Source organism: Perognathus longimembris, chromosome 3 (assembly GCF_023159225.1).
Source record: "Perognathus longimembris pacificus isolate PPM17 chromosome 3, ASM2315922v1, whole genome shotgun sequence".
NCBI classification, from domain to species: domain Eukaryota; kingdom Metazoa; phylum Chordata; class Mammalia; order Rodentia; family Heteromyidae; genus Perognathus; species Perognathus longimembris.
Genome location: NC_063163.1, coordinates 85,382,773 through 85,396,434, shown reverse-complemented (window position 1 = coordinate 85,396,434; position 13,662 = coordinate 85,382,773). Strand labels below are relative to the sequence as shown.

The following is a 13,662-nucleotide window of genomic DNA, read 5'->3' as shown; positions in this document are numbered from 1 at the left end:
CTAATCAGGCGCTCCATCCAGATGTGCAGGGGTGGGGTTCTCAGGGATACGCCCCCAGGAGCTCCGATAAGCCAATCAAGGCTTAGAAGGCGGGGCCCGGGGAGCGACAGCGGTGCTGTCCAATGGGCCCTCAGCGCAGGCCGGCCCTGGCCAATGGGAGCGCTCCTCCGCGACGCCCCGCCGCGGGGAGGCAGCTCCTGGGGCCGTTGTTCGGCGGTAAGGGTCGGCGGCGGTGGTTGGCGCGGTTGAGCGGCGTTCCTGCTCTCGTCTCCGGTGAGCCCGGCGACAACTCGCGCCCGGGGTTCCCGGGGGGGCCTCGGTTTCGGAAGGAGTGGGGCTCGTAGGGGAGGGGCGCAGCCCAAGGCGGCGGCGGGCGCGGCCGCGGGGTCTGCCCAGGCCGCCGGGGGAGCAGCGCGCGGACCGCCGGGGCCCGGACCGGGGGAGCTGGGGGAGCCGGCGGCGTCCACCCCTCAGCCCCGGCCGCCGCGCCCGGGGCGGAGCTGGGCTGGGCGCCGGGCTGGGCTGGGAGCCGAGCCTGGACGGCTGGCGTGAGGTGGGGGCGGACCTCGGGGCGCCCAGCGCGGCCTCGGAGCCGCGGGGCCCGCGTTCGAGCCTGCACGCCGCGCGGCGGGTCACGGCCTCTGCGCGCCGCTCGGGCCGTCTCCACACGGAGGACGCGGCCGGGACCGGACGGCTGTCAGAGCCAGCGTCGGGCCGCGAACGCACGCCCGGCGGCGCCAACGGCCGGGGCCAACCGCCGTCGGCGCTGGAGAGCGCGGCTTCCCCGCCCCTCCCCCCGGGCACCGGACGCTCGGGGGCCCGGGGGCCTGGAGGGCCTCCTTCCCTGTGCCGAGAGCCCCTTGGCGATTCGCTCTTCGTCCTCCCCTCCACTCTCCGGGGTGGGGGGGCAGAAGGGCCAAAGCCCACAGGTGGCAGAACTCGAACCCCGAGCCCCGCCCGGCCCTGGCCGGGCCTTGGCCCCCGCGCAGCTGAGACTCCAGGCGTTCCTCCCTTCCCAGGCACACCCCTTTGAGTGCCCGCCTGCCACCCCCTGAGGAGACTGTCCGGCTTTCCCATTGTTATTCCGTTGGAAACCCTGCCACGGTTCACCTTGGGTCTCCGAATAGAGGCCAGAGCCCTCCCTGGCCTATTTTTAGAGCCCCGCACCTCGCCCTCCTCTCGGGCTCCACCACCAGTGCTTTCTCTTTCAGTTCAGGCTTTCCCCTCCTCCCCGGACAGGATGGATTTCCCCACTTCCTTGTTGTTGGTTCTGTGTACTTCGGATCTTTCGTGTTTGCCGGGCCTGGGGCTTGAACTCAGGGGCCTGGGCACTGTCCCTGAGCCTCTCTGTGCTCAAGGCTAGCGCTCCACCACGCAAAAGCACAGCACGGCTTCTAGCTGTTTCTGAGTCGTTTGTTGGCCTTTTTTAAAGTGCAAGTTGGCTTGAAACCACGACCCTCAGATCTCAGCCTCCTGAATAGCTAGGATGACTGGCGTGAGCCACCAGCACCCAGCTGGATCTTAGTTTAAATGCTACCTTCCTGGAATGTTCTTCCCCCACCACCCTCATCTAGAGTTCCTGCTATCTCATCCCTATTTGTCTCCGTACTTTTTCGTTTAAATAGTCTTTGGGGAAGGAAAGTCCGTGAGAGACTCTTATCTCCAATTAAACACCAGGAAACCGAGGTGGTGCTGTGGCTCAAAGTGATAGAGTGCTAGCCTTGAGGGAAAAGAATTTAGGGACAGTGCCCAGGCCCTGAGTTCAAGTCCCATCACTACCACCAAAAATAAACTTGTTTCACGCATCTTTATTTTTTATTGGTCAGTAAGTTGTTCTTTAGTCAGAAACAACGTATTTTTAAAAGTTTGTAAACATTCTTAGTGCCAGGGAAGCTGGTTTGATCCTGCCAAAACTTATTACAGAGCCTTATTTAGGGCTCAGTTTTAAGGCTTATTTTTCTGTGTGTATGTGTCATGGAAAGGAAAAATTTAAAGTAAATATTGGTAGTGAAGCTGCCAACACTTTGCTTTCTGTACTGGCATTTTTTTAAAGGAGAAGTTTATTTTTTGTGCTGATCCTGGGGATTGAATTTAGGGCCTGGCCCCTGTCCCTGAGCTTTATGCTCAAAGTGTTTAATTGGAGATAAAAGTCTCACAGACTTTTCTGCCAGGCTGGCATCCAACCATGATAGTCAGATCTCAGTCTCTGAGCATCTAGGGTTGGAGGTGTGAGTCACTGCACCTCATGGCCTGGTGTTCTTGTTCAGTTTGCTTTCTGGCACCTGGCACTTAACTAGGTGGAACCACACCTCCAGCATGGTATTTTTATTATTTTTTGCATGTCATCCTTAAAGCAGAAATGAAAGTTCATTTTTCTTTGCAGTTTTTAGAAGAGTAAAAGATGGCTGACTTTCCAGATGACCAGGATACTCGACTTTGTAACAACTGGTAAGAGATTAAACCTAATGTTAGATGAGGATAAACTAACTTCTGTAACAAGTTGTGTTATTTTTTTGGTAGGTCAAAATTGCAACTGTCAGAACTAGAGCTGCTTAACAATTTTGAAAAATTGCCTGTTTTAGTCATTTGCTAGGGCAGCTGGTTTGGTAGAGTGAGCAGGCTGGGAGGCGGGGCTCTGCTTCCGCACTTAAGGACTGACTCAGTGGCTCTGGACTGCTTTGGAGCCTCATTTTCTTTTCTTGGCTTGCTTGAGATTGAAACCAGGACCTTGGGAATACTACGCAGGCACTCTACCACGCTATAATCCCATGCCCTAGAGTCTTTACTTTTCTGAGAGATTCCATCTTGAAAGGAACCAGCCAAGAAAAGGGTAGGCTAGAGGCCTGGCCCAAATGGTAGAGCAATAGGTGTGAGCAAGCAAGTTGTTGCACTGATACCAACAGAAACAAAAAAGCCCTAAAAATACTCCCAACAATAATTGAACAATTTCCATGTGATACCACTGTGCAAGGTAAGGCATAAATCAGTAATACTTGCCTGTTTTCTTGCTCTGTTTCTGTAGCTCAAAAGAAATACCTGTGTTTAACTTTACCATCCATGAAATCCACTGTCAAAGGAACATTGGTGTGTGTCTTATCTGTAAGGAGCCATTTCCCAAATCAGACATGGAGATTCACATGGCTACAGAACACTGTCAGGTGAGACACCAATTTCCCCAGTGTTGATGTGTTATACTTCATAAATGTGGTATACTTGCTATTATACAATAGGAGCATACTGTCATTTTTCTTTTAACTCGTCGTGGGCTTGAACTCAGGGTCTGGGTGCTGTGCCTGAGCTTCTTTTGCTTACGACTAGCACTCTACCACTTGAGCCACAGCACCACTTCCAGTTTTCTGGTGGTTAATTGGAGATAAGAGTCTCACGGACTTTCCTGCCCCGCTTGCTTTGAACTGTGATCCTCAGATCTCAGCCTCCCGAGTAGCGGATTATAGGCGTGAGCCACTGGTGCCCAGCCATATTGTCTTTTTAAAGCCAGTTTATTCTCACTTTTTACCGTAGGTGGTCTGCAAATGTAATAAGAAGCTGGAGAAGAGGCAGTTGAAGAAGCATGAGGTTAGTGGTCATGGACTATGATGGGTGAAAGGACTTACCATGGGCCATTTCTACTCCGATTCTAGAGCATGTGCAGTGTGGAAATCAGTTTGATAGACTCTATTTTTTGCCAGTCCTGGGGCTTGAACTCAAGGCCTGGGCACTGTCATTGAACTTTGTTGCTCAAGGCTAGTGCTCTTAACTCAGCCACAGAGTCACTTCCTGTTTTCTGGTAGTTAATTGGAGTTGAGTCCACAGACTTTCCTGCCCCTGCTGGCTTTGAACTGTGATCCTCAGATCTTAAGCCTCCTTAGTAGCAAGGATTCCAGGTATGAGCCACCAGCTCCTGGCTTAGCTGATCTTTGATTATTCATGAACAAAATGACACAATGGCAGAACAGCTTAGAAGATTCCTTTTAAGAGTTTTTTGAAGAACTCTGGAGAAACACAAAGAGGCAATTGTAGTTCTCAAGCCCTTAGAAAGCTAGCTGACCAAGAAAGCTAGGGTTGAAATAGAAGACTTGTCTGTCTCTCAGATGTATATATCAACTGCTTGTGGCTATGTGTTGTAGGAGACCGAGTGCCCTCTGCGGCTTGCTCTCTGCCAGCACTGTGATTTGGAACTTGCTGTTCTCAAACTGAAGGAGCATGAAGAGTACTGTGGGGCCCGGACGGAGCTGTGTGGCAGCTGTGGACGCAATGTCCTCGTGAAAGACCTGAAGTCTCACCCTGCAGTTTGTGGCAGAGAGGAAGTGGAAAAGAGGAATGTGACTGCTGTGCCTCCTAATGCGTATGATGAGGCATGGGGTCAAGACAGAATCTGGATTGCATCCCAGCTCCTCAGACAAATCGAGTCTCTGGACCCACCTGTGCGGCTGCCCCAGAGGCCCCTGAGAGCGTTTGAATCAGACTCTGTGCCCAGTAGGACTTCTAGCCAAAGGATCGTGCCAGCCCATTTCCCAATTCAGAATAATCTATGTAAGTTACATTTGGGGTTAGGGCTCCCTGGAAAGGGGCAGAGGGGGACATGCAGATTTTGATAGTAGAAATCTGCCAGGCTGAGTACTGAGGAGAATACTTAATTTCCCTGTGCAATAGGAGTATCAGAACCTTGTTGGCAGATTTCTGTCGGGCTGATGCTGCTGTTGCTGCAAGTAGCTGATTCCTTACACACTTGGTGCTTCGAGTTTGTGTAGGGTGCTTGAACTCCGTCCTCACGAGCTTTGTGAGGGGAATGATGAGACCAGATTTCAGCATTGAATGCTATCATGCAGAAAGTGCATCCAAAATGTTTAGCTCATTGCCTAGCTAATAACTGTGCTTAGTAATAGTGAATTTTCTTTTTTTGTCAGTCGTGGGGCTTGAACTCTGGGCCTGGGTGCTGTCCTTGAGCTCTTCAGCTTAAGGCTAGCACTCTACCACTTTGAGGGGCAGCTCCACTTTCTGTTTTCTGGTGGTTAATTGGAGATGAGTCTCATGGACTTTCCTGCCTGGGCTGACTTTGATCCATGATCTTCAGATCTCAGCCTCCTGAGTAGGATTATAGGTGTGAGCCACCAGCATCCAGCTGAATTTCCTTGTACTAGGGAGAGAGCCCAGGTTCTTGGAGCAATAGGCAAGTACTCCACCACTAAGCTCCACCCCTAGCAATTGCTCGGTAATAGTTTTTTGCCAGTCCTGGGGCTGGGACTCAGGCCTGGGCACTGTCCTTGAGCTTCTTTTGCTTAAGGCTAGCACTACCACTTGAGCCACAGTGGCCACTTCCAGCCTTTTGTGTTTATGTAGTGCTGAGGAATTGAACCTTAGGGCTTCATGCATGCTAGGCAAGCACTCCACCACTAATCCACATCCTAGCCCCTGCTTTTTCTTTTTTTTACTTTTGGAGATTGAACTCACATCTCAGGTTTGTCTACCCCCAAGACATGCCCCCATTCCAACACTGCATATTAATAATATTTTAGCAATAATAATGCAGCTTAATCTCATGGCGCACTTAGGGGTCAGAGATGCTGGTATACTTGCATAGATTTGCTAACAAGGTCTGGCAATATCTTCGAGCTTTCTTGAGTGCTGATTGTTTTTCTTCCAGTTGAAGAACAAGAAAGGCAGGAAAGGAACAGAAGCCGACAGCCGCCCCAAAAGAGTGGTGAAGATAGTGCGAACCTGGACTTCATGCTGGCCCTCAGTCTGCAAAATGAAGGCCAGGCCTCCACCTTGGCGGAACAGGAGTTCTGGCAGGCTGTGTGTGAGGCGGAGAAGCTGCACAGTGGTCCTGCTTTTCTGAGTGATAGCAAAGGTAGGTGTGGTTATTCTGTATTAGAATACCATGTCTACTACAGTATACATGGCATAACATTGTAACACATTTTTGGAGGTACAAGGCCTCCTGCCTTTGCCTTTAGGCCCTTTTGCCTTTTTGCTTTTTGCTCAGGCTAGTCTAGACTGCAGTCTTGTGGCTCTCTGCCAGGATTATAGGCATTAGCTACTGCATCACCCTGAACTATGCATATGCATGTGTATGTGGGTGTGTCACTGCGCTATGCTGCCGTGCTCAGCTATTGGCTGAGATTGAGTCTCTTGGATTTTCATCCCCCAATCTCTGACTCCCAAGTAGCTAGGATTATGAGACACTTTGCCTGACTAGGTTCTCACATTTGTGGCATTTAATCAATTTCTGTTTTTGTTCTTGTTGCGTCAACCCATGACCTGATACCTAGATGCAGCAGATGAGACCATGTTGCCTTGTGAATTTTGTGAAGAGCTCTACCCAGAGGAACTGCTAATTGACCATCAGGTGTGTTGGGCACTGAGAATGCTTCAAGTAGGAATGTACAGTTGGTGAGGTTGCGCGCACTCAGTGCCCAGCTGTGACAGGGGTAGAGACAGTGTTCCCCACTGTGCATCTGATGTGTAGCTGCGGAAGTCAGCCTTGTTCCCTCCTAGGAATGCCAGGCTTACCCTGGCTGTTGCCCTGTGAGATCACTTCCGGGTGATTTGGAGGTTTGCACCACGTGACTGAGTTTTTCCAATTCCTTCCTTTTCTCTTTTATTTCTCTTTTTATTTTTTGTGGAATTCAGGGCCTGAGCACTGGCCCTTAGCTTTCTTTTCCCTTCCTTCCTTCCTTCCTTCCTTCCTTCCTTCCTTCCTTCCTTCCTTCGTTCCTTCCTTCCCTCCTTCCTACTTTCTTTCTTTCTTTTTTTTTTTTTGTTCAAGGCCAGAACTCTTATCACTTGAACCAAAACCAAACCTCCACTTCTAGCATTTTGGTGGCTTATTAAAAATAAGAGTCTCAGGGGCTGGGAATGTGGCCTAGTGGCAAGAGTGCTTGCCTCATATACATGAAGCTCTGGGTTCGAATCCCCAGCACCACATATATAGAAAAGGCCAGAAGTGGCGCTGTGGCTCAAGTGGCAGAGTGCTAGCCATGAGCAAAAAGAAGACAGGGACAGTGCTCAGGCCCTGAGTCCAAGCCCCAGGACTGGCAAAAAAAAAAAAAAAAAAAGGATTCTATTTATGTTCTCTTGACCCTAAGTCATACTAAAATACTCACTAGTAGTAAAATGCTTTGACTTGTACAAATGTTTTAGGGAATGTAACTTTTAGCCTCTGATTTTTTTTTGTACTTTATTTATTAAACAAATTTTTTTTGACAAGGTGTTGTGCAAAAAAGGGTACAGTTACATAGTAGGGCAGTGTGTACATTTCTTGTGATATCTTATACTTTGTTTTTCTTTCCCTTCCCTAGGTCAGGTAGACATAATATACAATACACAATGTACCAAGAACATATACAGTAGCCTCTGTTTTTAAAAATTACATTTGTTTGTTCTTAATGACAGACCAGCTGCAATCCTTCATGTGCCTTACCTTCACTCAGTACTGGCAGCTCTTCTTCCAGGGGGGTAGAGGATCCTGGCGATGTTTTCCAGAACATTCTGCAGCAGGCGACGTATAACCAATTGGACTTTATAAGGGGCCTAAACACTGTATCCCCTGTGGGAGGCAGCATCATTATCCCATGTGAATTTTGTGGGGTGCAGCTGGAGGAAGAGGTGCTGTTTCATCACCAGGTAAGAGTCTCTGGAGTGTCTGTCTGTCTGTCTGTCTTGTCTGTGTGTGTGCTGAGCCTCTGAGTGAAGTTGAGCTTTCCACAGGGTAAGATGCTACTTTAGCCTTTCAGTTGTATTTCCGCCTGTTGCGGAATTCATGCCCTGTTTCAGGATCTTTCTGAGGGTCCTGCCTTCTGGGCCACACCCCAAATCAGGGCTGCATTTGCCTGGGCACAGAGGCTTTCATTTTCCTGCATGAGCCCAAGTGCCAGCTTTCATTTTGCTTCTATAAGCAATCTGGACACTGGGTGAAGAGATCCCTAGGGAAGGATCTGCTGGAGATGAAGCCAGCTGCACGCACTCTGGTCAGCAGCAGGGCTCTGGGCTCCCGAGGCCAAGGCAGTGCCTTGGGTACCGTGGGATGGCTGTTGTGCCCAGCCGTAGGCATCTTCCTTCCAGGACTTGGGTAGTGCCTGCCAGCCTCCCCCTCCTTATGGTGTGTGATCACCCCACCTGCTGCGCCGCTTAGTTCCCAGCGCTCTGGATCCAGAGCACTAGTTGTGGTTTTTCTTGTTTAGGACCAGTGTGACCAGCGCCCAGCCACAGCACACAACCACGCGCCTGAGGGCATCCAGAGACAGGACCCTCTGAGGCAGGAGGCCTCGCCAGAGCGGCCCCGGAGGCGTAGCCAACACCAGGGTACCCGCCGGGCAATGCATGGCCATGGCCTGGCCCGCCGCTGGCCCTACACCTCCACTCCTCGTCTGTGCCTTCCAGGGGGTCCCGGGAGGCTTGGGTTAACTGGTTTTGAGGGTCTCCTGGGAAGCTCCTCTGGGGCCAGCTGTGTGCCCACAGTCTCCTGCGCTGTCCTGAGGCCGCAGCGCTAAGATAATGGCTCTCCAGTCTTGAGTCCCATTAGATTAGCTGTGGGTCTCTTGTGCGTGCACTCGTATTATTGCTGGTAGTCACGACTCATGGCTAGGAAAGTGAACTGTTTTTCAAATTTACCACTGCAGAGTCGATTAGAAATTACTTCTCAAGGCTTGCACGCACACTTCATGAATAATTAAGAGGCTTACTGAGGACTCAGTCTATTCGTGTGTGGGGTAGACTGTCCTGGTTCTCTCCTAAAGTTCAGGGGTCCCACAGCTTTCAGGGCAAACAGTTTTCTATTCAGAGTAGTTGGGCTCCTGCCCTGGATCCGGCATTCATGGCAAGAGTGGACTTTGCTCTCAGGCTGTGACTGTTCTCTCTTCCCAGGAGACCCATCGTCTTCTGGTTACATGGAGGACACCAAGCAGGGGACAGCGAAAGGCTCTGCCTATCCTCTGCCTCCCAGCAGACCCATGAATAATATGACAGCGACCTGCAACCGCCTGTTAAAATCCACGTCAGACTCCAGGTCTGGGTACCAGCCCAACCCTCCCCGCGTGCTGAAGCTCAACAACGCGGACAGCCAGGACCTCCAGGGCCGGAGTTGGAGCAGCCAGAATGGCACCATGGCCACCGGCCATCCTTCAGTGATTCACTCCATCCGGAATCTCTACCCAGAAAACCTTGTGCCCTCTCTGCCCCGTGGGCCTGCGGGGGGCTGTGGAGCCAGGTAGGCATGAGTAGCTGGGGATGGCGCTTGAGTGTGGTGCAGGGGAGCGAGGTCAGGTCTGGTCACTGGTCGGGCCCAGCCGTAAGGACTTTGCATGCCAAGCACATGCTACGCTGAGGCTCAAAAAAAGCGCTTTCCCACTGGGGCGTAGGCCCTTTCACTGCTGGGCATCTCAGGAATGGGTGTTCCTCCCTTTTCTTGCAGTGGCCGGAGTGAAGGTGGCAGGAGCTCCCGGTCTGCCCCCACTGCTGCCAACTACCGCAGCCGAGGCACAAAGGTACTGGGGTGGCAGGCTGGGGGGCTGGTTGTGGGAAGGACTTCCTTCTGCCCCATTTCCTCTACCACTCACCCTTCCCTTGTGTTGTTGCACAGGGGAAGCCCCCGAAGCCGCAGGGGGCTGGTGATGCCGAGGAGGAAGAGGAGGAGTGACGGCGCCTAGAGCCTGCGCCACGCGCCCTGCACCCTGCACCCACCTTCTGTGCACACGGCACTTGCCTGCTGCAGCCCTTTCTCGCAGGCTCTTCAGGCAGGAGAGGCTTTGTGGGTTTTTCACTTTCTCTAGGTTCCGGCCGTTTTGTCTTTGAGCTTGTGCTGTGGGGCTTCGGGTGTGAGGGAGGCTGGGGAGAAGTGCCCGGCCTCCATTGCCTCTCAGGGCCTCTGCCCACCAGGCTCCGTGCTTTGATGCTGCCACCACCGCTCCTTGGTGCTTTGCAGTCCTGGTGAAGGCTTTACAAATGTGGCAGCCACCAGTGAAGTGATCTTTTTTGTGTGGGCTTTTGGAAACTTGCCCTCTGTTCACCCGGCCAGCTCCAGCCTCCAGTCATGCTATCCAGGAAGAGGCCCAGAGGGGGTTGAGCTGTGGGTGCGTGGACTGGGGGGCTGTTGTAAGCGGCTTCTCTGGCGCTGGGCATCACCACCTTCTGTTGCTGGTGGCTGCTGCAGCTTCTGGTGCTCACTGCCCTCTCATCGGGAGGCTGATGGCTGCCTGTCCCTCCCTGGGCCCTGCCCTGGTCAGGTCTGAGGCCCCCAGGCCTGGGCTTGAAAACCAGGTGTGAGAGCCCCTCTCCCTTCTTTTTATTTCACTATTATTATTATCTGTTCCTTGTAATAGAAATAAAGTTTGTACCTGGAGCTCAGCTAGGTCGTCGCTCCATGGAGACTTGCGGAGCCAATGGGGGCGGGAGCAGGCAGGTGGTTTCTCCAGCGCCCCGTCACCTGGCAGCCCTGCCACGGGCATCCGGAGCTGGAGTCAGCCTTGTGCTGACCATGTAGGTGATCCGCTACCTGAGCTGAGCCTGCGCCCTGCACCTCACCATTTTGGCATGGGCTGGCTTTGTGCCTGCCATGATCCCGCCACCACACCATAGGTGTGAGCCATTGCACCTGGTGTGGCAGCTTTTCAGTTGCATTTTTGGGGAAACTGAGAGGCTTGCTGTAGCTCTGTGATAGTTCTGGGGGCCCGGGAAGGGGGCTCTGTCTGAATAGAGAAGGGAACTTTTTTGGAAGCCTCAATTCTGAGCCAGGCACAGTGACACACCTCTGTAGTAGCTACCCTTACAAGGCCAAGGCAAGAGGATTGCCTAGACTTTGTCTCAAAACAAAGCACAAGAAGTCTGAATGTTTATTTTTTGCCAGTCTTGGGGCTTGAACTCTGCCTGAGCACTGTCCCTGAGCCTCTTTTGCTCAAAGCTAGCACTCTACCACTTGAGCCACAGCACCACTTCTCTGGATTTTTCTGTGTATGTGGTGCTGAGGAATCAAACCCAGGGCTTCATGCATGCTAGGCAAGCACTCTACTAGGCCACATTCCCATCCCATCCCTCCTTGAATGGCTTTTTTTTTTTTTTTTTTTTTGTAGCAGCTCCTTGGTGGGATTTTCTCTTCTCCCTCAGCCCCTCATGGTTTGCACAGGGCCTTTCAGCCCTGTAGCTCATTTGAAGCTCATTTGTTCTTCCAACAAACTAGTATGTGTAAGGGTGTGGGGGTTGTGTGGGGAGGGCTGGTGAGGAAGGCAGGTGGGTGAGTGGGAACATCGCCTGGTTTCATAGATGTCACAGAAGGCACATGGAAACAGTAGCAATTTACAGAACGCTGTGCCACTCGCTTTTGGCACATCAAGAACTCTGAAAAGAATCATCCTGAGAAAAAACCTGGACCCACAATGAGGGCTGTATTTGAGGGCTGTACTGGGTTAGATATTCTCCCCTACTCAACCTCAGGAAGAAGGAAAACAGTCCCTGGGAGGCACCAGGGGGTTGGAGAGTGACCATTGGCTTGGAGGTCCCTGGTACCAGAAGTACAGCTCTTCAAAGTCTTACATGTAACTTAAAATCAGCAGAGTGCAGCTAAACATTCATCTTAAGTAATCTCCCCAAAGTCAACAGTGTTGAGGTTTTTTTTTGTTTTTTTTTCCTGCTATTCATTGCTGTTTTTAAATGACTCATTTGACAAGTTTTTTATGTCTATCACATTTGCTTTTTTTTTTGCCGGTCCTGGGCCTTGAACTCGGGGCCCAAGCACTGTCCCTGACTTTTGCTCAAGGCTAGCACTCTACCTCTTGAGCCACAGCACCACTTCTCTGGCTTTTTCTGTTTCTGTGGTACTGAGGAATCTAACCCAGGGCTTCATGCGTGCTAGGCAAGCACTCTACCACTAAGCCATATTCCCATCCCTGCTTTGTCATTGTTTTAATCCTTTTTCTTCTGGATGGGCTATAGGTTTCTACACCTTCCCTGTCCTCCCCCTTCGTACCTGGACCAGTCTGCCTATTTTAGGCATCCTGCCATAGCTGAGGACAGGCACAGGTACCTTCATGCCTTCTTTCTTTCCACTGACATAATCAAGTCTTTTACTATATTCTTCTCAGGCTGGCCTGGAGCCATGATCCACCTCCTAGCCTCTCATGTAGCTGGGGTGACAGGCACACATCTGTTGACTGGAGGAACCCCCTTACACTCAGGCTGTCCTCCCACTGGAATCCTGATCTCCGCCTCCTCAGTAGTATTCCAGGCTTGAGTCCCTGGTGCCGGGCTCCTGTGGGCGCGTGGGCATGTGTGCATGCATGCAGGGACAGTGGCTTGAGCTCAGCAACCTGGAGTGCTCTCAGCTTGCTTGCTTATAGCTGGCACTCTACCACTTGAGCCATGTCTGCAGTCTGGCATTTTACTGGTTAGTTGGACATTGAGTGTGGTGGATTTTTCTGCCTAGGTTGGCTTTTGAACTTCAATCCTCCTGATTCAGCCTCCTGATTATAGGCGTGAGTCATTAATACCTGGCTTGGCCTTGAACTCTTCGGCTTTCCTTGACTTCTGTGTGTTCAGGTAGTGCAAGTAGATGCCACTATACCTGGCTTTTTTTTTTTTTTTTTTAAGATGGGGGTCTTTCTGTGTTGCCCAGACTGCTCTTGAAATCATGAGCTCAGCTATCTTCCTGTTCCCAGCCTTCTTCCTGTGTGACAGGGACGCCTGTGCACACCACCACACCTAGGTCTCCTCTACTTTAAACATTATGGTAAAATAAATGTAATGTGAAATTTAAAGTTTAATCATTTTAATGTTTGTACATCAGTGGCACTAATTTTCTGTGTTGCACCATTATCACCATCTAGTTTCAGAAGTTTTTTTTAATTTTTTGAATCACAAAAGGACAATCGAACCCATTAAACACTCTTTCAACTGCAAGTCTGATTTGTCTCTGGATTTTCCAATTCTCTCCATTATTTGAAAGAATTCTAGGTTGATAGTTTTTTCTTTCATTACTTTAAATTTGGTGCTATCTTTGTATCTTTGTCAGTCGTGGGGCTTGAACTCAGGGCTTGGGCTCTGTTCTTGAGCTCTTTATGCTCAAGGCTAGTGCTCTACCACTTTGAGCCACAGCACCACTTCCAGTTTTCTAGTGGTTAATTGGAGATTAGAATCTCATGGACTTTCCTGCCTGGTCTGGCTTTGAATCTCTTCTCATTTCTCAGCCTCCTGAGTAGCTAGGATTACAGGCGTGAGCCTCCAGCAACTGGCTATACTTAATCTTGTTGCATTGGTTCCAATAGGAAATCTGAAGCTCAGGCTACACCGTGAGCTTTTTGTTTTGTTTGTCATGGGGCTTGAACTTGGGGCCTGGGCACTGTCTCTGAGCTCTTCAGCTCAAGGCTAGCGCTCTACCACTTGAGCTGCAATGACACTTCCAACACTTCCAGTTTTCCGGTGGATAATTGGAGATAAGAGTCTCATGGCCTTTCCTGCCCAGCTTTCTTTGAACTGTGATCATCAGCTCAGCCTCCAGAGTAGCTAGGATTACAGGTGTGAGGCACCCACACATTTTATTTATTTACTTATTTTGCCAGTCCTGGGCCTTGGACTCAGGGCCTGAGCACTGTCCCTGGCTTCCTTTTGCTCAAGGCTAGCACTCTGCCACTTGAGCCACAGTGCCACTTCTGGCCATTTTCCATATATGTGGTA

General features: G+C 51.0%; 1 protein-coding gene across 2 annotated transcripts; it reads left to right on the top strand.

Annotated features, from left to right (window-relative positions):
* Positions 1-170: 170 nt before the first annotated feature.
* Trafd1 (TRAF-type zinc finger domain containing 1) lies at positions 171-10,344 on the top strand. 2 transcript variants are annotated; one of them, XM_048342917.1, is made up of 12 exons: positions 171-273; positions 2,384-2,448; positions 3,023-3,158; positions 3,523-3,576; positions 4,128-4,533; positions 5,645-5,851; positions 6,279-6,349; positions 7,396-7,626; positions 8,184-8,304; positions 8,866-9,208; positions 9,413-9,485; positions 9,581-10,344. In XM_048342917.1, exons 2-12 carry the CDS (start codon positions 2,402-2,404, stop codon positions 9,635-9,637), a joined length of 1,746 nt encoding a protein of 581 aa, XP_048198874.1. In that variant the 5' UTR covers positions 171-273; positions 2,384-2,401; the 3' UTR covers positions 9,638-10,344. The 2 variants fall into 2 exon arrangements, with proteins under 2 accessions (XP_048198874.1, XP_048198873.1); XM_048342916.1 differs by having other exon boundaries at positions 6,273-6,349.
* The last annotated feature ends 3,318 nt before the right edge of the window (positions 10,345-13,662 follow it).